The sequence below is a fragment of the Cnephaeus nilssonii genome (genome assembly GCF_951640355.1).
Source record: "Cnephaeus nilssonii genome assembly, chromosome: 4".
Lineage (NCBI taxonomy): Eukaryota > Metazoa > Chordata > Mammalia > Chiroptera > Vespertilionidae > Cnephaeus > Cnephaeus nilssonii.
This window is the reverse complement of record NC_137075.1, coordinates 82,730,370-82,753,843: the sequence shown is the minus strand read 5'-3', so window position 1 is coordinate 82,753,843 and position 23,474 is coordinate 82,730,370. Positions and strand designations below refer to the sequence as shown.

Genomic DNA, 23,474 nt, shown 5'->3' with positions numbered 1-23,474 from the left:
CCCATGGCCCGCTGCTCCCAGCATCCTAATCCTTGAAAACCGGTGAGAGGAGTGGCCTGCAGAGCAGGGAAATTGAATGTTGGCCTCACCTTTTCTTCCCTCCCTCTACTCTGCACGCGGGAGCTTGGCAGGTATTATACAACCTCCGCCTAGCAGGCCAGCAGGAATCTTGGGGTTTACTGGGGGAATGAAATGCATTGAGGGATTCTTCCCACATTCGCTAATAGTCCCCCCCACCCCCCGCCCCCGCCAGGTAGGGGGTTCCTCCTTCCCACCTTTCCAGGCTGCATCACCCCAGTGGAGCCACAGGTGGCAGGGATGGCAGTTCCTCTTTTAGCTGGCACCACCCTCACCTTCCTGCCCTTCCCCTCTCCGCCACCCAGGCAGGAATGCCACACTGTCCCCGCCAGCTCTCGGCACCAACCTCCATGCCAACTTAGGGCTATCATGCCAGAGCAACCCCTCACACACAAAAAGCTTATTGGCCTCGACGGCTGGTACCTTTCCAAGGTTACCACCCAGGGATCAAAGGTTTCTTTGCTTTAATCCTGGAGAAATCTGCAGGTGTTTTCTAGCTCAGTCATCTGGTAAGAGTGGCGGGAGGGAAATAAGCTTTTATGTTCCCGTGTGTGGAGATCTGAAGGAGATAGCTCTACTGGGCCGAGTGAACGATAAGTACCCCATCTCCTCGGAGAATCAGATACGGCTGACTTTAGAGATCATCCAGGCCAGTGACTACAATCCAAGGAAGAAAAACATTTGCATTGCAACCTCCATGCAGAAACTGAAAATGCACACACACAATCACACAACAAATATTTCATGAAACAATACAATATGCTGGCTGTGACTCATTCATTTTACTTTATCACTCAGGAATGGGTCGTGACACAATTTGCAATGCACTGAATCAAGGTCAACTCTGTCATTTTCAAGCTGACAAAACTAGATTTTCTCAAGATCACGGCAGAGCTGGAACAGATATCCAAGGGGTCTCTCCAATAAAGGAGGGGGTCCCCATTTTTCTGAGGGTCACAGCTTTTGATTTTCCCAAGGTCTTGGGAGCATGCCGCCGGAGGGAAGGGCCTGCCCAGAGGTTTGTACTCAGTGGCATTGCTGACAGGGGCCGAAGGGTTTTGCTGCCTGGGAAAACCCAGAGATGGAGGTGCAGCTTGAGGGCATGGGATGGATAAAACAGCTTTCAAAGCAACCAGGTGAGGCTCTGCGGCCCCTCAGACATTTTCCCTTATCCCTTGGGGTTCTTGGATCATCGGACACTTTCCTGAATTTTTTTCTTTCCTAGACACACAACTCCAGGGCCGCCTCATTTAGTAACTCATTTTCTCCCCAGTTTTCCAACTTTTTCTAATATTCTTCCTTTGTAGTTTTTTTAAACCTCTACTGATTGATTGAAATTTCCAGCCTCTGCTTTCTCTAACAACTTCATCTTTCCTGTCAAAGTCACGATCCTAGCAATGGCTGTCAAAGAGGCAACCCTGTGAATGTTGTTTCCACAAACACTACCCTAAAAGTTCTCCAAACTAGACCCGGCGTAGACATGCCTTTTACCACAATGCCCAGGGATCAGGATTCTCAACACAAGGCGTCTGGGTAGACCTGGCTCTCCCCTCACTCCCCCGCCCTGAAATTGTCTCCTGATCTTCCACAGAATTTATTGAAATCTTCATCTAAATTTGCTAGTTAGTAGACTTTTAATCTTTTAAGAAAGGCTCTAAAAACGAAGAGCCAAAGCCACACCGTGCACTGAGTAAATAAAACTCTAGCCTTCTGATGGCTTATTAGTTATACACCCTCAGAGACTATGTAACAAAGGGGCCTGCTGTTTGCTTTGCTTAATCTGGTCTTAAAATCTCGGCTTCTTTGTCAGAAAACAATATTTGCAATTGTAAAAAAAATATTTACCAAGGAACTTGGATAGCATAAGTCAAAGGCTAAGAGCCAAAGGTCAGTAGTTCTTACCCCAAATTTCCCCGGCCCCGAGTCCCTGCTGAGGAGCTCAGCTGCACCAAACAAACACACTGCTCTGGGGTCCAGGACGAAGCGGGCGCTTCCGGAGGGGAGGAAAGGGAAGGCTGCAGCCTGTGCGCAGACAGAAGCACGGGCTCTCCAGCCTGCCCCACGCAGCTCCGGCTGGATCTCGGCAGTGCACTGGGATGTTATACATTCTCGCCCTGTCTCACAAACCTGGGGAAAATGCTCAACTCATAAATCCTACAGGGCAGATAGTGCTCCCACGGACAGCAATGACAGTGTGGTCCTCTGGTTCAGGCTACATGGCCACCTAGGCATCTCTGTGGGCAGGGCCTCCTGCCTGGCAGTGGGGGACAGAGGTGTATCCTGAGCATTTCTGTGGGGAAGCTTCGCAATGGACCAAGCAGTTTGGGACCCTGTGGGCTAAGTTCATTAGTGTCTGAATCGAACTCATGTTCACTGTTTTCTGGGCAGACCTGTGGTTGGATGCCTTTCCTATCTGCCAGAGGATGCAGCATCTGGGAGTGAACCACCAGAGCGGACCCGTGGTTCCTGGGTGCTTTCCCACGAGCCAGGACTTGGCGCCTTCTGAGCCCCAGGCCCATGTCATAAGGTGGAGGCCAGCGAGGCCTGGCCCCCCAGTCGGGACTTGAGCACAGGTCCCTCAGCCTGCTAAGCAAGAGGCTCTGACGTGGTGCGGAGGGAGTCCTTACCCCAGGGTCCGAGACTCACCCCTGCTCCTCATTCCAGGATCTGCGAGAGGACTGGGCGGCGGCAGTTCCTAGCCTGCTTGGTTTGACCCTTATTGTGTTAGAAAATTCTACAGTTCTCTCTAAGCCCCACAACCACCTTCTTCAAATTCTTGCCACAACTGCCAATCTCTTTCATCTCACCAGGATAAAGACCACTGGCCAGTTCCTCTTGACCTTTGATTCTGTCCTGAAGTCATATCGATCAGGAGCGTAGCAATAATTATCACCAGCAATGGGCACCTCTGAGCACAATCAGCTTAAAGAAATGGCTTCATCCAAGGATCTTACCTTGAAGAACCAGGCCTTCCTTCTCGATGGTGTAGACAAAGGAGGTGAAGGGAGCCAGCGGGGACTTGGCGATGAGAATCTGTGCATCAAACACATTGCCCAGGGTTAGTCCAGGAGAGATCAGAGGGGAGCCCCCATTCAGTCCCCTTTCCACTTTGAGACAAACTGGTACCATATGACCACAAGTCATAAGGTTTATTTATGTTTTAAAAATTATTTTAGAATCAAATGAGTGTTATTCTGTCAATCAATTGATTACCTTGGAAGGCTATACATTTATTCCAACTATTCTGCCCTTGAATGCCATATTCTTGAGCCAGTTTTTCTAGAAATAAATTTCATTATTGTATGTCACGTGCTTCAACAGTTATCTTTCTGTCCAATGATAAAACTAGCCTAATTTTATTCATAAACTCAGCTATTTTACTAAAATTTTTTTAAAGCTCCCTCAAGAGATAAAGATTTAACATAATTGAAGATATTCAAAATAACTTATGAAAGGCAAATCACGGTAGGTTGCATTCTTGACCCCAACTCTTCACCCAGTCTGTATTCATCCCCTTTCCCATGTGACTACAGTTCCTCTTGGTTAAGGTGTAGAGCAGTGGTTCCCAACCTTTTTTAAGCCATGCCCACCTAAGCATCTCTAAAATCCTGATTCCTCCCCTCCCCCCGCCTGTGACATAAAATTATTATTCAAAAAGTGAACGCCTATTCATGTGGAGGAAGCCTAAAAGGCCATTAACTTGGTCTAAAACACGCTTCCAAAGAACATGACATCCATGAAAGAGAAAAACGAAAGACCAAAAGGACAGTTAAAGTACTGAGGAAGAAATCACTAAGAAATTGTTAAAAAATAATAATAAAATGAAGTGATGTGAAAAAATAGCAACTAAAGTTTCAGAACTTATAATAGAGAACTGAAATGCATAAATATGTCACAATATATATTTATATACTGTAGATGAGGAACCTAGAATCTTAATAAATGCAAAAAATTCACTGGTAATAACTCATTCTTGAATTGCCCCACTTAAAAATCAATTTGCCCCCCTGTGGGGTGTGTGCCCCATGTTGGGAACCACTGGTGTAGAGTATTTCTCATGGCCTTTGACTGTGGGTTTGGCCACATGACTTATTTGGATCAATAGGCTGTGCCAGTTCTTAGCCCAGGCCTCAAGAAGCCCAATATATCTCCACTTATTCTCTGATGCCTCTGGTACTGTTAGAAACAGAATATATCCAAGCTAACCTGCTGTCTCAGAAGGAGAGTGAAAGACACCTGGAGCAGAGCTGGCCTGCGGGCCCATCCCAAATAGTGACCCCAAGGAGACCCACAGACACATTGGTGAAATGCTCATTACTGCATGCCTCTGAGATTTGGGTGTTGTCATGAAGCATTACTGCAGCAAGAGTTGACTGACCTACCAGCCAACACAAAATACCAAAAATATTTTGAGCAATGGCATTCTCCTAAGAAGATACCTACCTTAAAGGGGATGGTCATTTGGTCATTATCACTAACCCTTTATCACACCTCATATGGTTCTACAGAACTTCTAAGGACTGGTGGGTTATTATCACATTTCTCCCAAAGGAAGATGAATATCAGCTTCCTGTTCCACAAATTAACATCATCAAAAATAGTGACAGTTTGGCCCAGAGCTACTTAGGTAATCAGGGAGGCAAGGAAGAAGGAAGAAAGAATTTCAAATAACCAAAAAGCTCACATGTACTATCTCAATCTATCTCAAGTCAACAAATATTTACTGACTGTCAGCTATGAGAAATGGTGGAATAATGTGGTGAAAAGATCACAGGTTTTAGTCGTGGAGTTTGAATCTCTGTGCCTATGGCAAAGCTTGTGATTGTCCCCTAATAGCCATCCCCTGTCTTCTTTTTAGTAAATAACTCCTCAGGTTTCAACATTCCTCTGCCTCTTTTGCAACCAGGGAGGCCATTTGACTAACAGAACAGGAGTGTATCAGGTAGAACTTCTGGCTTACATTTTCATAAGAAAATGTGTGCTCTTCACTTTCCCTCCCCCCTTCCCAAGGGCAGGAACAGATTCAACCACATGGATGTGGACACCTTTGGGGATGACAAAGAGACCCAGGAGAAGGAAGCCGGGCGACCTCATAAAGCATCAATGCCTCCCCGCTGGGGTCACCTGTCCACCTCAGGACAGAGCCACTGCGAACCACTGCATTTTGGAGTCTTTGTTACCATGCTATAGCCTGAATTCTAACCAATACTGTGGCTATGGACAACCTAACTTTTTTTTTTTTTAATATATATATTTATTGATTTTTTTACAGAGAGGAAAGGAGAGGGATAGAGAGAAACATTGATCAGCTGCCTCCTACACACCCCCAACTGGGGACGTGCCCACAACCAAGGTACATGCCCTTGACCGGAATCAAACCTGGGACCTTTCAGTCCGCAGGCCGACGCTCTATCCACTGAGCCAAACCGGTTTCGGCAACCTAACTTTTTTGAGTATCAGTTTCCTCTCGTGTAAAATAGGGATATTACCACCTACCTACATGGGATTATTGTGAGGATTAAATTAAGTCTATAAAATGCCTGTTACTGTGTCCAACTAACAAGAAGATTTCCAGCAACTCATCATATATGCTTCCCGAGCACTCCTTAATGTTCACTCATCAAAATCCAATATTCTTTGCTTTTACCAGAAGGATTCCATTTAAGTTGAATCTCAATAATTTCTACAATTGTTCCAAAGTTATCTAGATAAACTTGCTCATGGTCCCTCGGCCTGCTAAGCAAGAGGGCTCTGAGGCAGTGTGGAGTCCTTACCCCAGTGTCTGAGACTCACCCCTTCTCCTCACTCCAATTTGACACTATCAATGTGTAGATAGTGTCAAAAATATTATATGTCAAAAGTATCTCACCTTTAAATTAAGGTGGAGCCTTCCTGATAGAGACAGTTGGGAATGGTTCAATGTGAAGCTGACGGATGCGCCTGGTGGGGGGATGGCATGAGAGAAGAGAGGACAGTGCTCTCAAACTTTAATGGGTATGAATGGGTCTTGTTGACAGATTCTGAATCATAGGCTCAGGGTGGGGTCTGAAAGTCCGAATTTTTAACAAGTTCTCAGGAGGTGCTGCTGCTGTGGTCCATAGACCACATTTTGAGTAGCTGGGCTCCAGGAAACTAGCCTGATGGGAGAGCCTGAGATGGAGAAGCAAGAGATGGAGTCCTGAAGCCAGTTAGGAGGCTATTGTGATCATTCAGTGATGAGATGACAAGGGCCTAAACCACAACTGCGTTAGCAAGAATGTGGCAAAAGGAGGTCCTTCTAGATGTGAGGTGGATAGAAAATATATAAACCCTTTAGATCAAAGAACAACAGAAATAAACTAAACATATCCAAAACTTTGGATCTTTATTGTCTACATGAAGCAACGGGTATAAATAAATAATAATCAGTAAAGTACCCTAGTATATTTTTGAAAACTATATTATCATTTTTATTTTATAAACTGCAAAAGTAAAACCCGGGAGGGTGGCGGGGGGGGGGGCGGGGGGAAGGATGTGATATTTCAATGCAACACAACAAATAACATCTGAGCCTCAGGGTGCTGCTGCCAACATGACTGCGCACTCTCCAGGGAACACAGGCCCGCTCTGAGCAAGCGCAGCACCCTGGCCACGAGAACCTCACCTGGAGGGACCGCACATCTGGAAGGACCTCCTTTCCAGAGAATCAAGGGGTTTGGACAGGCCACTGATTAATGCCGCACCCTTCTCAAGCAGGGTTTAAAATGGGTCATTGAAAGAATGATTTGTGTGCAGTTAGAAAAAGGAAGTGATCAGTTATGTCAGATGAACCCTACTTCCTTTCTTTTAAGTAGGGAGAGAACTCCCAGACTGATGGACTGACAGAAATGTGGTGAGGGGCAGCAACCTCTAGTAGAATGTGCTGTACTGTAGTCTTGGTTCTGTCATATTCCACATTCTTACTGACCTGCATAGGACGCTGATGTACTCAACCACATCCATACAACAAACATGGATCCAGCAGAGAACAGAACTGACAAAAATTGTTACCTTAATAGAGCTTATATTCTAACGAAGGCAAAAAGATAATAAATAAAATGAGTAAGTAAAATATATGGTTTGTTAGATGATTATATGTGTTAGATGGTTATATAATCATATACATGATAATATGATGGAGATAAAAGGCAGAGAAAACATTCATTGGAGCAAATTTAAGTAGAGTGGTAAGAGAAGAATTCACTGAAAAGGTGACATTTGAACTTGAGGTCATGTGACTAAACCCATTGATGGAATGCTGAATATGGTATCAGAAGATGAAAAATATAGAGAGATAACATATTAGATAATCATAATATCAAAACACATCTTAATTTGGTTAGAATATTTGAACCAATCCTATAAATCTTTTAGGATGCAATTTTATTGAAATACCAGAGGCCCAGTGCATGAAATTTGGGCATGGGGGAGGGGTGTCCCTCAGCCCAGCCTGCACCCTCTCCAATCTGGGACCCCTAAATGGGCAGTCGGATATCCCTCTCACAATCCAGGACTGTTGGCTCCCAACTGCTCACCTGCCTGCCTTCCTGATTGCCCCTAATCGATTCTGCCTGCCAGCCTGATCACCTCCTAACCACTCCCCTGCCAGCCTGATCAACACCTAACTGCTCCCCTACCAGCCGGATCACCCCCTAACCACTCCCCTGCCAGCCTGATCAATGCCTAACTACTTCCCTGCTGGCCCAATTGCCCCTAATTGCCCTCCCCTGCTGGCCTGGTCACCCCTAACTACCCTCCCCTGCTGGCCTGGTTGCCCCTAACTGTCCTCCCGTGCCAGCTTGGTTGCCCCCAACTGCCCTCCCCTGCAGGCCTTGTTCCCCCAGCTGCCCTCCCCTGCAGGCCTGGTAACCCCTAACTGCCCTCCCCTGCAGGCCTGATTGCCCCCAAATGCCCTCCTTTGCAGGCCTGATCCCTCCCAATTGCCCTCCCCTGTTGGCCATCTTGTGTCCACATGGGGGCAGCCATCTTTGACCAAATGGGGGCGGTTATCTTGTGTGAGAGAGTGATGGTCAATTTGCATATTACCTCTTTATTATATAGGATTATTATATAGGATATGTAAGGCCTTTTTCTTGAGAACAAGGACCAGCCATTGTTACAGAACAGGGAGATGAGATTTAGCTTTCAGAAGATGGGACGGGAGTGTTAGTTAACTACAGTGCAGTACAAGTTGGTTGTGAGATGTGGTTCACAATAAACTAGTGTGGTCTCCAGTTGTATAAATGGAGACAGTATCTACAGCAAGGAAGTGATGATCCGGCTCTGCTCCTCATTCAGCAAAGCATGCTGGGTGTGATGTGTCTGGATTGGAGTCCAAATTCCAAAAGGGAAACCGACAGACAGAACAAGTGGAGGACCACCAAGGTGGTTAGACCCAAAGCAACCCATGACCACAAACACTTCAATGCCAACACTATGGTAAGAGGTCTATCTAGCATGAAGGTGCATATTGCTTTTAATATGAGTGTTCTGATCTGGATACACTGTAGTGCTACCCGGTAGAGAAGGGAAGTGTGAATTAGCTTTAAGACTAACAGATTTCAGAAAGAGTGATGCTTGCCATGTATCTTTGTGACTATAGATAGACTATTCTCTGATTCAGACTTGAATCAATGCCTCATGCTCTGTGCATTTATGCCTTTCAAACTACAAGTTATCCTATTCCAAGGCAAACAACCCTTCCTAGCAGTTATTTTGGGCTGTTCTGTTTCAGATGTTCCGTCATGCCATAAATTTGAGGTGTTCTAATCATTGTCCGCTTGGGCTGTTGTCAAATGTCATCCTATCTTCTTCAATAGATAATGTCCTGCAGGAAGGACCTGGCTGTTTAATTAAACTCTGGACCCCAGTGAAACAATTTTATCACACTGAACCCCGTGTGCAACGTGTGAAGTTGGCTTTGGATCGCTCTGAGGATTCATGGAAATATGTAGTCGGCCAAGCATGAGTGCAGATGTGTGACTCAGAGAGCTTAGAGCCCCACCAGGCAGGTGTGTGGTATTGTGAGCTGTTAATTCCACCTCCTGCAAACAGCTAGATTGTTGTTGTTGTTGTTTTCCCCATATCAGACCAGCCTGACTCTAAGTACACCCTAATGAATATATTTTCTCCTTTCTTCAGCTATGATTATAAGAAAAGTGGTCATCAGTGTTTTTAAACATTGTGTTTGTTATGAACTAGATGCTGGGTCCCAAATCCCACTACCATCTGGAAGTAATTTTCATTATTTGCACCATCCACCAATTCATCATGCACTTATTTAATCCATGAATGTTCACTGGGCACATTCCTCTGTGCTAGGCACTGCTCTAGGGGCAAGGTCCTCACTCTCATGCAGCTGACGTCTGGTGGCAAAGATAGACGGTACAGGGGAGCCTTTAGGCCTTGGGCTTTTTTCACTTTAACATTCTACTATGAGCCCCTCATTTCTTGGGTATTCACTCACTCATTCATTCAACCCATCCGTCCACAAACATTTATTGAGTACCTACAATGGGTAGGAAGATTCAATTTGTACTGTGTGAATTTGCACTTTTCAAAGAGTGCCATCTGTTTCTACCTCAATTTATTTTTAGATGTATGTTCTGAATTTTTTACAGGATTACAAAGATTGGGGGCATTTTCTTTGATCCTTCACCTCCCTTTCTCTAGGGCAGCGGTCGCCAACCGGTTGTCCATGGACCACTGGTGGTCTGTGAGGTCCAAAAGGTTGGTGACCGCTGCTCTAGTGTCCAGTCCAGTGCTTTGCAGGCTGTGGGCTCCTACAATGACCGATGGGCATTTTCCTCACTGTTCTTCACTTTATCCTTCTGCTGCATGTGTGACAGTTTCTCCCAACTTATAAGTGACAACACAGAGGCCTAAGTGCTCTGCACCAACTGTGCAAGGAGAAGACGGCCTTTGGAGCTCAAGGCCTCCCCTCCCAGACCTCTTCTCCTCTCAGGGACCTGAAGGCAGGGCAGATTAGTTTTCAGATGATTTTCCTTCACTCTAAGGTGACAGCGGATTTAAACCTTCCAGGGTTACCCTTTCAGGTGTGTCTGTATTTTAATGTAAGATTCTCAAAGGAGAGTAATGGATCCCAAGTGGTAGAAAGTCCTGCAGGATCACCCCTCCAGGATTCCCACAGAACTGGTGACGATGGTGAAAACAATAGCCAACACACATTATTCCTCACAACACCCCTTTAAGGTAGTAGCTCCTAAGTAGTGAAGCCAGGATTCCAACCCAGGCCATCTGGTTCTCTAGCCTGTACTTTAACCAGCATGGTGGCAGCCCCGAATGCGCTGTGCACACATCAATCCACTTCCCTGAGGTAATCAATCAAAGAGGCAGGACACATAATAGCAAACAGGGCATTTCTCCCACAGCACAGACACTCCACGACTGAAGACAAAAAAGAGAACTGGACAGGGCCTCAGGCTGGCTGCCCTATCGTTTATGAGCTTCCATCCTGGCAATCTTCCTCTGTCTTTCCTTTCTAAATGTCCAAATCCTGCCTACTCTTTGAACTCCTACAAATGTCACCTCTTTCAGAAAGCCTATGCCGATGATTTCTCCAGTCTGAGGTAATCTCTCTCTAGTTGCTTCTTACTTTACCTGTACCTCTCTAATAGTTGCGTTACCCCTGAATTTAGTGCTTTCTCTACTGAACTTACTACCGTGTATTTGAAGGCAGAGACCATTATCATCATTGTGGCTGCTCCTGGTCCCACCAACCTCTCCTATGGTGCTATAAACATAACAGAACCTCAATTATGAAATGCAACTTCAGTAGCTCTAACTCATACCCACTTTGAGGACTTATCTGGCATTCCCGCCCCAAAGCTGGGAACTTCGAAGATGCCACAGAAAAGACAGGCTTCCCAATCCATCGCCGCCAACATTCTCAGCCTGGGCAGGCCCAAAGTCAAGTCTTTGCTTTCAGCTCGCTATAGCATCAGATGTTTTTCCTGGCCTGATCCCACTTCCAAGAGGCTCAGAACCTGGAAAAGGAGCCATAAGACATAAAGTCCTGGGCACAGGAACCAGGACGGTGATACCTTCTAAAGAAAAGGCCTGCATCCTCCTTTTAAAGTATAGGTGTCACGCTCATCTGGACCAAGCCAGCTCATCCCTTGTCCTCCACAGGTGGCCAGGGAGGCCCGTGTGGAGCCAGAAGCACAAAGATGTCAGGGATCTTAGGCACAGGCTATCCTGGAGGCTCTTTTTATAGCATTCTGGCAGCTCACACGAGTTCTTGCAACAGAGCCCAATTTAGGAAAAAGTGAGTTTCGCCTTTGTGGCCCAGGAAGGCAGACACAATTAGGCAGCCATGGCTGAGAGCAAGCTGTCCCCAGCTCTTCCACCGTCCCTCCTCCAATTCCTGTGTCATCAGCTTCCTTTCAGACTGGCAATGGATCTTTCCTTTCTTCTACATCCTTCCCCTTCCCACCCACCACCCCAACTCTTACACTGGTCGGGGGGTGAAGGGCAGAGGAAAAAGAGCTAGCAGAGGGCAAGTGTAAGCAGAAGGATGTTTCCTGTAGGGGCAGGTGGTAGGCCTGGCTGGCTTTCTATCCCTACTCTTTGCTACAAGATGTGGAGCCCAAAGACTATGTAATAATTCAGCTAAAAATACTGGGAAGCAATTGAGGTAGTTTGGAAATATGACTTTGCATCCATCTATAATTTCCTATCTTGCTGATTTTTAAAAATTTTGTAAAATATATTTTATTGATTTTTTACAGAGAGGAAGGGAGAGGAATAGAGAGTTAGAAAAATTGATGAGAGAGAAACATCGATCAGCTGCCTCCTGTACACCCCCCACTGGGGATGTGCCTGCAACCAAGATACATGCCCCCGACTGGAATCGAACCTGGGACCCCCTCAGTCCACAGGTCGACACTCTATCCATTGAGCCAAACCAGTTAGGGCTCTTGCTGATTTTTTAACCCCGTCTCAGTCTCTCCTGTGATCAGCAAGATTGTGTGGTTGTTGATAAATTTGGTGGTGATGTCCCTGCTGACCCATCTGTGTGTAAGGGTCCTGCTGCGAAGCAAGAGAAAACCCATTGACTCTGAAATGTTCTGCAACAGGTACCCTATTATCTCACTTCAACTGATGCCTGGGCTAATGAAACCCATTGCTAAGCTAAACAAATCTTTCCTCTAGCTGTGCCAAGTGTCTGCGACAGAAATCCTTCATGCCAGGGATTTTCCTCCTTGTCCCAGACCGAGAAAAAGGTTGTTTTCTCAGCTGTTTTGAAGCCCAGGAAGAAAGCCAGGGGAGCAAACAAGCCAGTGAGTCTTGCATCAGATAATTCAACAGGCTTTTGATAACCTCAAGTCTTCTGTCCCTTCCCAATCAAAGAGGCAGGGGAGCTGAACTCCCCAAGCCAAGGGACAGAAGGGCCGGAAATGCTCCAGACAGGAAGATCTCTGTGGCTGGAAGGAGGCCACGGATCAGGGGGGCTTGAAGTGTACCCGGTGATCCTCAAAGGAATTCCCTAGTCATTGTGTTGAGGAGAGCTGGAGGGAAAAGTGGCAGAGGTCCAGCTCCCAGCCCATATCGGGATCTTGTACTGATTAAAATCTGCTTCATCACTTGGAAACTCACTCTCCACAGAACACGAAGCCTCAGCACGAAGAACTTTGCAAGATTCTGAGGGGAGAGTAGAGAATGAGTTTCATGGCATCTAAACTGTCTTCTCAAATGGGAGTAACATCTGTAAGATGTAATATAGGGCTGGAAAATGATAGGGTGGGAAAAAGAAACTGTATTGAGTGGCATGAATTTATTCATTTATCTATATGTGGCCTATTTCACAACTTTTCCTACACAAGTTGGGGAGACAAATTAAGCTGATCTGATTCCCTAATGAAATATAATTCTAGGCCCTGGGAAGATTCTCCTTGAAAGTTTGACCCTGAGGCTACAAGATCTTATTTCCCATGGAGTATCACTGTACTCTTTTATGACATATCTCGGGTGATTGTTTAAAAATGTTTTTCTGTAATACATAAAATTCCCAAAGTATATAAACTAAAAGATCTAGGTTCTTAAAGAAATAAAAAATTTCTTCGGATTGATAGGGTAGTACCTCAGTAAATCATGGGATGATAATAATTCATGGTCAGAGTGGCATCTTCAGTTTATTCCCCCTGCCCAACATTTTATTATGAAAAAATTTAAACACACAGTAAAGTTGGAAGAATTTTATAGTGACTACCCACCCATAAACCTACCAAGTAGATTCTACTATTAACATTTTATTAAACGTGTTTTTATTATTTATGAAATAATTTATCATTTATCATATCAACCTATCTTATTCTTTTTGTTGTCACATTTCAAAGTAAATTGCAAATGTCAGGCACTATCCTCTAAACACTTTAGCATATATATAATGAACTATCCTAGTATATAAAAACCCAGGGTCCGTAACAACTGACTGAAGGCTCAACCGAACACAGGAAGTCAGTCCTGCAGGTGTGGGCGTGGAAAATGACTGCCGCAGGTGTGGGCGTGGTGACCCAGCACTGACAGCCAAGGGGGCTGCGGATCAGGCCCGGAGAGAGGCCTGAAGAGAGAGGCAGGGTCTGATCTGCAGCCTCCGTGGCAGCTGTTGATCAGCTGTTGCCTCTCTCTTTCTCTCCAGGCTTTGCCAGCAGCCACGCCTCTGTTTCTCTCTGGTCCTCCATGGGGGCTGCTGATCAGCCCCACTTCTCTGATCAGGCCTGGAGATAGGCCCAGAGACACTGACTGGTGTAGAAACTGACCAATCAGAACCAAATCTGGGTGAACTGTGAGGAGCCAATGGCTGCCTAGGAGGCGGAGCTTTTGACGCTGACTGGCATAGAAACCAACCAATCAGAACCAAATTGGCCGGCAGGGGAAGGCAGTTGGGGGCGAGATCAGGCCTGCAGGGGAGGGCAGTTGGGGGCAAGATCAGGCCAGCAGGGGAGGGCAGTTAGGGGCAACCAGGAAGGCAGAGGCAGTTAGGGGAAATCAGGCCAGCAGGGGAGGGCAGTTGGGGGCAAGACCAGGCCAGCAGGGGAGGGCCATTGGGGGTGAGATCAGGCCAGCAGGGGAGGGCAGTTGGGGGCAACCAGGCCAGCAGGGGAGGGCAGTTGGGGGCGAGGTCAGGCCGGCAGGGGAGGGCAGTTGGGGGCAAGATCAGGCCGGCAGGGGAGGGCAGTTAGGGGTGATCCGGCAGGCAGGCAGAGGCAGTTAGGTGTGACCAGGCAGGCAGGCAGGTGAGCAGTTAGGAGCCAGCAGTTCCAGATTGCGAGAGGAATGTCCAACTGCCAGTTTAGGCCCGATCCCATAGGATCGGGCCTAAACCAGCAGTCAGACATCCCCCAAGGGGTCCCCAATTGGAGAGGGTGCAGGCTGGGCTGAGGCAACCCCCCCTCTGTGCACGAATTTCATGCACCAGGCCACTAGTAAGCTTAATATCTGTTCATATATTTTTAAAACCATGTTGAGATTTTTTCCTGTGAACTTTACAAGTGGTTTGAAAGAATTAGTGATTTTTCCCAAATGATACTAAAATCAGAAAGAATTTAATGACTATATATATATGACAATATGCAAATTGATACATTCAAAGAATATGGGTCATTAATTATTTCTATATGAAATACCAACTTTATTGAAGCATAATTTACATGTAATAATTTTTTTAATATAGGGATTTAAGCTATGAATTTCCCTCCGAGCACTGCTTTAGCTGCATCACATAAGTTTTGGTATGTTGTAGTTTTGTCCTTTTTTTCTCAAAATATTTTCTAATTTCCCCTGTGATTTATTCTTTGACCTATTGCTTATTTAGGAGTGAGTGTTTAATTTGCAAACATTTGAGAATTCTCCAAATTTCCTTCTGTTATTAATTATTAATTTTATTTCATTTTGATTAGAGACATTTGCATGGTTTCATTAAATTTATTGAGGCCCATTTTGTGGCCTAACATACAGGGTGGGGCAAAACTAGGTTTATAGTTGTTCGTATGGAAAATAATACAATAATTAATAAATAATAATACAAAATTAACTCTGTGTTTTGCGTACTCACAACTGTAAACCTCCTTTGCCAAACCCTATATAGTCAGTCTATCCAGGAGAATGTTAGGTGCATGTATGTTTAAAATTGTTATGTCTTCCTGATTAATTCACCCTTTTATCATTATTAAAATGTCATTTTTTTGCTTCCAGTAATAATTTTTGTCTTAAAGTCTATTCTGCCTGGTATTAGCATAGCCACTCAAGCTCTCTTTTTGATACTGTTTGCATGTTATATATTTTTCCATCCTTATACTTTCAACTGACAGTCTTTGTTACAACAATTTGAATATAGGATCCCCCTGCTATCCAAAAGTAGAGCATTCCCATGAAACCTTTCATAGACTGAAATATTGAAGAAGCATTAATTTATATGGAAAAAAAAATCTGAGCATTCCCAGACCAAAATTTTAATGCACACACAATGTCTTTCATTCACCACGATTGAAATACTTAATTACATCCAGTTTCATGCTAAGTGTATCATCCTTATGAGCTCTCCAAGGCTTTTTCAATACCTCAGGACACATCTTGCTAACAGTTGCACAAAATAAATCAAGATAAAGCTCAGATGCTCACAGCCATAGTTCAGTAACATGGCAGCTTGATGCTGAAGTGCGGAGTGTAGTTCCCAGGGAAGGAGCTTGGTGGTGCCACTCTCAATGCTTCTATAGTGGCTCACTGCAGAACAAATGCTGACCGCCATTGTCACTTTCAGCCTCTTGTTACACCTCCCTGGCAATGGGGCCGTAGGCAGCCATGATGATAAGCAATTGCCACTGATTATTTTTGGCAAGTGCCCTGTGGGCAGGGCTGTTCACACAGCCCAAGCTCTGAGGTTAAAGAGAAGCCCTGACAATGGAACTTTCAGTGAGCTGTCCAACAGGTCAAATAGTGATAATTCTCTTGGATGAGGCTTTGGGAAGCTCCAAACCTATTCTGCCCACTCCAGTGGCTGCTATGCTGCTGGCTTATAAAACTACCATAGTTGCAAGACAGTTGGCTTTCAAGGTTACTGCAGAGCTGCAGAGGAGAGAATGGGATTATGGGAAGTAAAAATGCCACAAATCTTGTTCTTACTGAGATTGACCTACTTGAATAAACATGGTTCAGATTGTTGTAAGCCTTTAGTTCATTTTCAGAGTCCTGAAAAAGTTGATTTGGACAGTTTTTGTCAATATTCTAGTTGCTTTTGTGGAGGGGCAGATTTTGTGAATGTCTTACTCCACCATTCTGTATGCTGAGTATCCCAAGCCAAAGGTTTAAACAGTTTATTTTTATATTATTATTTATTAATTATTGTATTATTTTCCATACAAACAACTGTAAACCTAGTTTTGCCCCACCCTGAATACTAGGCCACCAAAAAAGCTTCAATAAATTTAATGAAACCATGCAAACTTCTCTAATCACAATGGAATAAAATCAATAATATCCACCTCTGTTATCTGTCCCCATTCAACCTTGCCACCTTTTTTTTCTATTTTTAAACATTTCACACTTCTAGAAGATTGATTATTTTTGTTTTTAGTCAACTTAATGTTTACACATAATTTAAAATAGTAAACAAATAGCATCACTTTGTATTATCTTCCACTTTAACTGAATTTATGTCAGCTATCATATTTTTAATATCTAGGAGCTCTTTATTATCTTCTGACTATTTCTAACTCAGCAAAATCTATTGCTGTTTTTATATCACCTTTAACTCTCTGAGAATACTAATGATAGTTTAAGTTGTTTTCTAAGTCTTGCATTACCTTTAATTCCTCCTGATTCTTTTTTCTGCTCGTTTTGTTTTCTCTTTGAAGTGAACAAAGTCTGATGATCCTTGGTTGTTCAGTCATATTGAAATTATAAAATATATTTTATTCTAAAAATATAATCAGAAGTACTGTGTCTGTGGACAGCATTTGTCCATGGGTGGTGTCCACTGAAGAGTGACCAATGTCAATACATAAAGATGCCTTCTCAGCGGTGGACTGACATTTACAGGCGAGAGTTCTCCAGTCCCTTGTCTGGTTGCTGCATTCAAGAAGGAAAGCTGAAAAAGGGGCTCAGATTCCCCATTGGGCAGAGGTGATCCCTGTTTTAGCAGAATGCCTCTTTGGGTCCTCTGCTTTGTTGGGAGTCCTGAGTCTGAAATTTCTCCAATTCATGTTCTCCAAAGATACATTTTGGCCCTTAACCTGGGTTACGCAGCTGTACAAGGTGAGAAAGAGGGGCCGATATATTTCATATACAAGTTTCAGCTAACCTGCTGTTTTCATCTTCTCTGCCTTCTGTGGTATCTGGTATTTCCAAATCCTGAGAAAATCTCCCACATGCTCTACCGCTACACTACTTTGAAGGCTGTTTGATTTACAGTTTCTTCAGTTATATCTTGTCAATCTGTCAGTCTTCTATCACTTCCTGTCCACCATTATTTTGTTGAAACCTACTGATGTCTTAAAGAGATTCTCAATTGCTTTGCCTTTTGGGGGATAATAATATTACTTTTGTTATTAAACTGATCATGAGAAAAGATGGAGATAAGCATACCTGGTCAAAGTCTCCACATTAAAAGGAGGCCCTCTGTGAGCTTTAGTTCTTCTATTGACAGTCGGTTAGTGACTTGGTGCCATTATCATAATACCAGCTTTCAGGGTCAGTTACATCCCTGCCCCATATGTATGAGTACTATATACGTTTGGCAAATAACTCCTCTAAAGGGTGTACAATATAATTTTTAACTATCATGAAATCATTCTTATAAGGGGCTAAGAAAAAGTAGCGTAGGGCCAAGTATAATCATCCTTCTTATAAAATGGAAGACACATTTAGTCCATTATGGCTTCAGATCTTGGCTATATGATTTCAGAAACTCCAACCTCTGTAAACATCACTTCCCTCATCTTTAAAATGGGCACAATCCCCATAGATGTATTGTGTGAATCAATGAGATGAGTGACATTAAGGAAAAATATGGCACTTCATAAGAACCTAAGAAATATTGGTTTCTTTCCACTGTGGTGGGAGAAGTGACAATGTAGGGAAGTTAGTAACTTGAAGGCTAGAGAGTTCAGATCTAATTGCCTCTCCTTGCTGCCTGCATGAGGGTGTCTGTTTCAAGCTAATGTACAATTTCACAGGCTGTAACACTGTACATTTAGTTTTTAAATGAGATTTCTAACCACTACTGACATGTTAATGTTACCATTTGTGGGTGGAGTTTTTATTGTTGTTGTTGTTCATTTGTTTTCTTAATATTTTTTAATATATAAATTTATTTTTGATTGTAGAAACAATAATTTGCAAACAATATGAAGCTTAGAAAATGTGCAGAAGTATAAAAAAGAAAGTAAAAATCACCTATACTCCACCATATAAGATAAGTACTATCAATATTTTTTACTCATCTCTTTCTGGTTATGTATCCTTCCCCCACCCCCCCACACACACCACATACAACTTGTTTTAGTGTAATCACTGCATCATGCTTTATCCACTTACCAGCATATTATGAGTATTCCTCATATCACTGAAATTTTTTTAAAATACCACTTATAGTGACTATAGAACACTCTGAAGAGGGTTGCAGTATTATTACTTAGTCAATCATTCCCTGTCATTGGGCATTTAGATAGAATACTATTTTTATCTATGAATGTAAATATATTTTCACATTCCCTGAGGCTGCCTCCAGCCATAGTTACATAAGTGGAATTTCTAAATCAAAGTATATAAGCGTTTTTAAGTTTCTTGATACCTAATAGCAAACTGCCAATTTTCTCACCCCACTGGAGTCTCAGTCACTATTACAATGTTTTTTTATCTCAACCAATTTATAGCTAGAATATAGTATCCTATCATTTTTAATTTCAATGAATTTAATTATTAGTGAGTTTAAAAAGTCATGTTTATTAATAATTTTAATTTCTGACTTGCTCTAATTTTTGTAATGTCCTTTTTACCTTGGATTATTAATGTTTTATTATTAATTGGTCAGTCTACATAATTTTAATTCAAATAGTATAGTCATGTCAGTTAAGCATCTAAGCAGATTTTATGCTAACAGATATGAAAAAAATAATGAGGGAGTTCTAGGAAGAAGATGCATTAAGTATAATAATCATGTTATTGTAAAACCACTTTTGATCCACTCTAAAATATTACTATTTTATATTTTGAAATGTTTAAAGAAATGATTTAACTACGTAAGAATTAAACCTCTCTGAATATTAAAAATGGCAACAATGCCCCTGGGTCCGGGTGAGGCCACGCGCCCCTGGGTCCGGGTGAAGCTGGATCCAGGGTCTGGGTGAGGCCGTGTGCCTCTGGATCCGGGAGAGGCTGGGTCCCGGGTCCGGGTGAGGCCGTGCGCACCTGGGTCTGGGTGCGGCCACGCGCCCCTGAGTCCGGGTGAAGCCGTGCCTCTGGGTCCGGCCGAGACCAAACCAGAGGGAATCGAACCTGCATTACCACCATTTGTCCACCATCCAGAGCTGAAAAGTCAGTGCCGACATGTACACATGAGGAACTGGTGGACATTGAAATTGGGTCTCAAAAGAACTGTTGGTCCAGAAAGAAACTCACTACAGACTGATTCATTTGCCTGTCAGCATAACTATTATTGCTCGTCTCACATTCAGTTCTTATAAGTATATTTCTAGTGACACATGATTTCGCTCATCTAGGGGAAATGATGAACAACATAGACTGATGAACAAGAACAGAACCAGAAACAAGGAGGCATCGATCGGACTATCAGGCCTCAGAGGGAGGGTAGGGGAGGGTGGGGAGAGGGGGGAGAGATCAACCAAAGGACTTGTGTGCATGCATACGAGCCTAACCAATGGTTAAGATCAACAGGGGGTTGGGGCATTCGTGGGGAGGGGTATGGGATGGGAATGGGGGGATGAGGACAAATATGTGACACCTTAATCAATAAAGAAATTTAAAAAAAAATGGCAACAATGTTTACCAACATGACAAAAAGATTTGGTAAGAAAAGCATAGAAACCACACTAGAATAGGCAAAAGATGTAAATATACATAGGAAGATATAAATGTCAATGGAGACTAAAATATGCCTGACACTTAGAGTGGTAAAAGAAAATAAATGCACGTGGAAATATTAACATAGCATCTCTTACTTATTACACTTTGCAAAACTGCTTGAAAGTGTCCCTAGTGCTGATGAGGAGGCTACAGTACTGGCACCTTCCTTGGCTGGTGAAGTGTAAATGGCTACACCCATTTGAAAACCCACTGGCATATGCAGAAAAAGCCACAAAGATTAAAATTAATTCACCCTAAGTGATCCAGAAAATACAGTATATCTCAAAGATATAACTCCAAACAATGGAAAAGATACATGCATACACAGAAAATTCACTCCATCATCATTACAGTGGTGGAGTATTATAATAAATCCAAAAACAAACAAACAAACAAAAGAAGCAAATTATGGGATAGCCACAGGAAGAAATATCATGTCACCATTAACATACAATGTCCAACCCTAGTAAAAGCTGTTACTGCTGACTGAACGCTGATAAAATGGTAGGCATTTTAGCTACTTGCTGTTCTTTAATGCTTACAACAAACTTCTTCTATTGTGGAAAATACACCTAACATAAAATTTACCATTTAACCATATTTAAGTGTACAACTCGGTGACATTAAGCACATTCACACTGTGGTGCTACCGTCACCACCATCCAGCTCCAGAATGTTTTTCATCTTGTAAAATAGAAACTGTACCCATTAAACACTAACTCCCCATTTCCCTCCTCCCCTCAGCCCCAGGCAACCACCGTTCTACTGCTGTCTTTTTTTTCTTCTTCTTTTTATTGAGTTTATTGGGGTGACACTGGTTAACAAAATTATACAGGCATGAGGTGCACAAGTCCACAACAGGCCACCTGCACACTACATGGTGTGTTCACCACCTCAAGTCGAGTCTCCTTCCATCACGGTTTATCCCGCCTCTCCCCTCCTCCCCCTCCCCCTACCTACCATTGGTTACTATTATCATTGGGTGCTGCTAAAGGAAGAAGTAAAAACTGATTGTATCATTTGTAACTTCACAACTACATTTACATTATTTTTTTTTAATCAAAAGCTAATGTAACTTTCAAATAAATACATACGAACAAGTATGTGGTTTCACTGCCATCTGAATTTGGAAATGTCCATCTAGCTCCAATCAAAGCAACCCAATACTATCACAGGCAATTTCAAGGGACAGAGCTGCATTCCCTTCCCCTACCCTGAATCAGGAGCATACGAGAGCCCAGAAACACGAGATGCACAGGGGCTCTGGGCAGATGTAACGCTAAGCTGTGTGAGCAGCCAGCAGGCAGCCCGGCTTCCCGGCGCGGCACACAGACCGGCAGGAAGCAGAGCTGGAGCTCTGGTCCGGGCCCTCGGGAAAACACAGCCACAGCCAGGCAGCTCCGCCTGCAAGGGTCACGGAAGGAAGGCTGCGGCTGTGCAATTATTATGGTAAAGGGATGCCAGGAACTCAGAGGGTGTGTCTTGAATTCTGAAACACACATCCCTGTTACATCATGCGTGGGCCACACGGGAGTTTCTTGAGTCTCATGGGAATCGATTCGAGGAAGGCAACATGTTTCTATGTAAAGAGGCCGAACTCTGCGCTGGCGAGATCCAAAAACAGCTGGTCAAGTGGGACTGGGGTGTGTAATGGACCACAGCCCTGGCCCTGTTCTGATGGGTGGAGAAACTATTTTAATGGGAAAGCAACACTCTTTCTTCAGAGCACGATCAAATTAATTCCCTCTGTTACCACAGCATTCTTATTATTTCCCTACAGCCTTTTCCAGTGGAAAAAAAGGGCAAAGGACAAGAAGGAAACACAGACAGGATTTCAGATGAGTTTAAGGGTGTAGCGGAAAGACAATAGAGTACCCTCCCCATCCTTTCCTTTGGGGCTTAAACTAAATCCAGTTTGAACTAGTCTTCGAAACAAGCTCAGGACGGTGGAGAGGAGCCTGATACAATAGCTCCCTTGGGTGTTGTCAGGACATAACCAGGGACTTGCCAGCTTAGGCTTTTGTTTTCTTAATATTTTCAATGTGTCTAAAGCCTACGCTGTATAGGAACATAGAGTGACTCATGTATCAAGTATTGTTTGGGAATTAAGGTACCTTTATCCCACAGAAATAGGTTCTCAGACTAACATCATTCCAAAAACTGGGGATCTGCAGAAGGACTTTAGAAAGAACTCGGTAAGAAGAGCTGGATAGCAACCAGATTAGATGTATGAGTTAAAAACTATCCTATCTCTTTGGGAACCCACCAGATTTCCATCGGGGGCCTACGTCAAACATCAAGACTCTTGGCAGACTTGGGATAATCCGGGTGATACGAGCTAACATTTATTACTTAAGCTCTTGCTGTGTGCTCTGACACTTGTAAGCCTCATATCAACCTTATGAGGAAAGACTATTATTATCTCCATTGAATCAATGAGGCAACTTAGGCACAGGCCAAGCAAGTCTCCTGATTGCTACAGGGACGTGTCTGGCGGCCCCTGCCTAGAACTGTTATTTACAGAAACCAAAGAACAAGTGAGCTCACCCGATGACAACGCATGGGATCCGATTTGAGGGGTGTCAGAAGGTTCCTAGTCAACATCTTCCTCCTTTCACCGATTGTCAGGGTCTGAAATTTTCATTCGAACCGTACAGTTGGACTAAGTCTGTGTCCCCAGGCGGTCTCCCTGGTTAGCACACAAGTACCACCAGGCAGAGCACATTCTCCAGAATGAGTCAGTAGATAATCTTGCCTGAAACACAGGACCCTGAAGCTGAGAATCCAGACCAACAGTGACCATCAGGGGGTCAGAAAACTCTCCAATATAAGATGTTCCCAGGCCTGGGACGCCTGGACAGGGGCCTTTGTGGGGGGGGGGGGGTGTCCAGCACAGCCAGGCACTGGGCCCCCAAAAGAAGGAGATGGGGCAGGGGTTAAGTCTTCCTATTCTGTTACCATGCTAAGGGTTAGCCCTGATAAGACGTTTTAGGGGTATTTTCAAGTATCAAGATCTTTTTAGTCTTATGCGGACTTGATTGCTTAGGACTAGTTGGCTTTCTCTCTCTTTTCCCGCCCCGCACTGTGAATGCAGCTTATGTTTTTATGGTTATATAAATAACACATGGTCACTCTAAACAATTCAAGCAGGACCGAGAGTTATGAGGAATGAAGCCAACCAGCTCCTTCTCGGTGATTCTGGGTGAGGGAGACCCTGGATGCCAGAAACTACAGAGCAGAGGGTAGGGGTCTGAGCTCCCCCTTCTCCCTTGGGG

At 43.9% G+C, this 23,474-nt stretch overlaps 1 protein-coding gene across 1 annotated transcript in view; it reads right to left on the bottom strand.

Moving 5' to 3' along the window:
• The window catches only part of RAD51B (RAD51 paralog B), a 514,016-nt gene that overhangs the window by 5,685 nt on the left and 484,857 nt on the right, over positions 1 to 23,474 (bottom strand). The window contains exon 10 of the mRNA XM_079768331.1: positions 3,033 to 3,111. Coding sequence (XP_079624457.1) covers positions 3,033 to 3,111 — 79 coding nt within the window. The remainder of the gene's footprint in view (positions 1 to 3,032; positions 3,112 to 23,474) is intronic.